Source organism: Sturnira hondurensis, unplaced genomic scaffold, assembly GCF_014824575.4.
Source record: "Sturnira hondurensis isolate 20B ecotype Veracruz unplaced genomic scaffold, ASM1482457v3 Scaffold0023478, whole genome shotgun sequence".
NCBI lineage: Eukaryota > Metazoa > Chordata > Mammalia > Chiroptera > Phyllostomidae > Sturnira > Sturnira hondurensis.
This window is the reverse complement of record NW_028096109.1, coordinates 1-1,185: the sequence shown is the minus strand read 5'-3', so window position 1 is coordinate 1,185 and position 1,185 is coordinate 1. Positions and strand designations below refer to the sequence as shown.

General features: G+C 42.0%; 1 protein-coding gene across 1 annotated transcript; it reads left to right on the top strand.

Moving 5' to 3' along the window:
* Positions 1-15: 15 nt before the first annotated feature.
* Positions 16-572, top strand: LOC118981090 (zinc finger protein 449-like; the record flags this gene model as incomplete). Its single annotated transcript, XM_037037814.1, has 1 exon — positions 16-572. A coding segment is annotated over one exon (537 nt), but the record flags the coding sequence as incomplete, so codon positions are not given.
* Positions 573-1,185: the final 613 nt, after the last annotated feature.

Here is a 1,185-nt window from a genome sequence, read left to right as displayed (position 1 = left end):
GACCAAAAGAGCCCACACCAGTGTACTCACTGTGGGAAAGAATTTGTTTCCAATAAGGTACTTAATGGGCACCTGAAAATTCATGTGGGAGATCTCCCTCATGAGTGCCTTGAATGTGGGAAAAGATTCCTTCGTAAGTCCAACCTAGAAAGGCATCTTCGAGTTCACAGAAGGGAGGCACCATATAAATGCAATGGGTGTGAGAAGCATTTCAGTCAGTTGTCACACCTCACAGAACACCAGAAAACCTCTTCTGGTCAAGAAGTATATGTTTGCCCTGAATGTAGGGAGCGTTTTTGCAATAGAAAAGGTTTTGCAAACCACCTAAAAATCCACACAAATGGAAGACCTTTTAAATGTCACAGCTGTGGAAAAACATTTAATCGACAAAGAGACCTCAGTGTGCACTATATGGCTCACACTGAAGAGAGACCATTTATGTGTGAGTATTGTGGGAAAAGCTATAGACATAAATCAAGCCTTCTTTTTCATTTAAAAAACCATTCAGGGGAGAGTCGTAGAAGTGCACCCATTGTTTCACAAGCTTCATAAAGAAAGCATGCTTTAATGTGCACCAAGCTGCTCACTTTAGAGAAGAATGCTTCAGAGTAGAATTCTTTGAGCTGCTCACCTTAGAGAAGAATTTGTTGAGGAAACCAGGTTCTACAGAAGTTGACACAAATCTATCAAAACTGTAACCTGCATTAGGCCGTCTTGGAAGAACAGTTTTGTTTGATCGTATGTGTAAGAACAGCTTTATTTTTGCTTTACTTAAAATCCATTTTCCAAGGCATATAAATTCTAGAGTATACACTGACTCTTGCCACTGTCCCAGACATGATGATTTCTGCATAAGCAAGTCCTGTTTAATCCTTATGATGAAAATATCTTGCCCTGGCTGGTGTAGCTCAGTGGATTGAGCATGGGCCTGTGAACCAAAGTGTGGGCCTTTCGATTCCCAGTCAGGGCACATGCCTGGGTTGGGGGCCAGGTCCCCGGTAGGGGGCGCACAAGAGGCAACCAAACATTAATGTTTTTCTCCTCTTTCTCCTTCCCTTCCCCTCTCTCTAAAAGTAATTGTTAACATTTTTTTAAAAAGGAAGAAAATGTCTTTGTCCCAGGCCAACCTCAGCACAGGTGTTAGTAAGGAACATATAAGTGTCGGTATTCCTTTCAGGTCTAGGG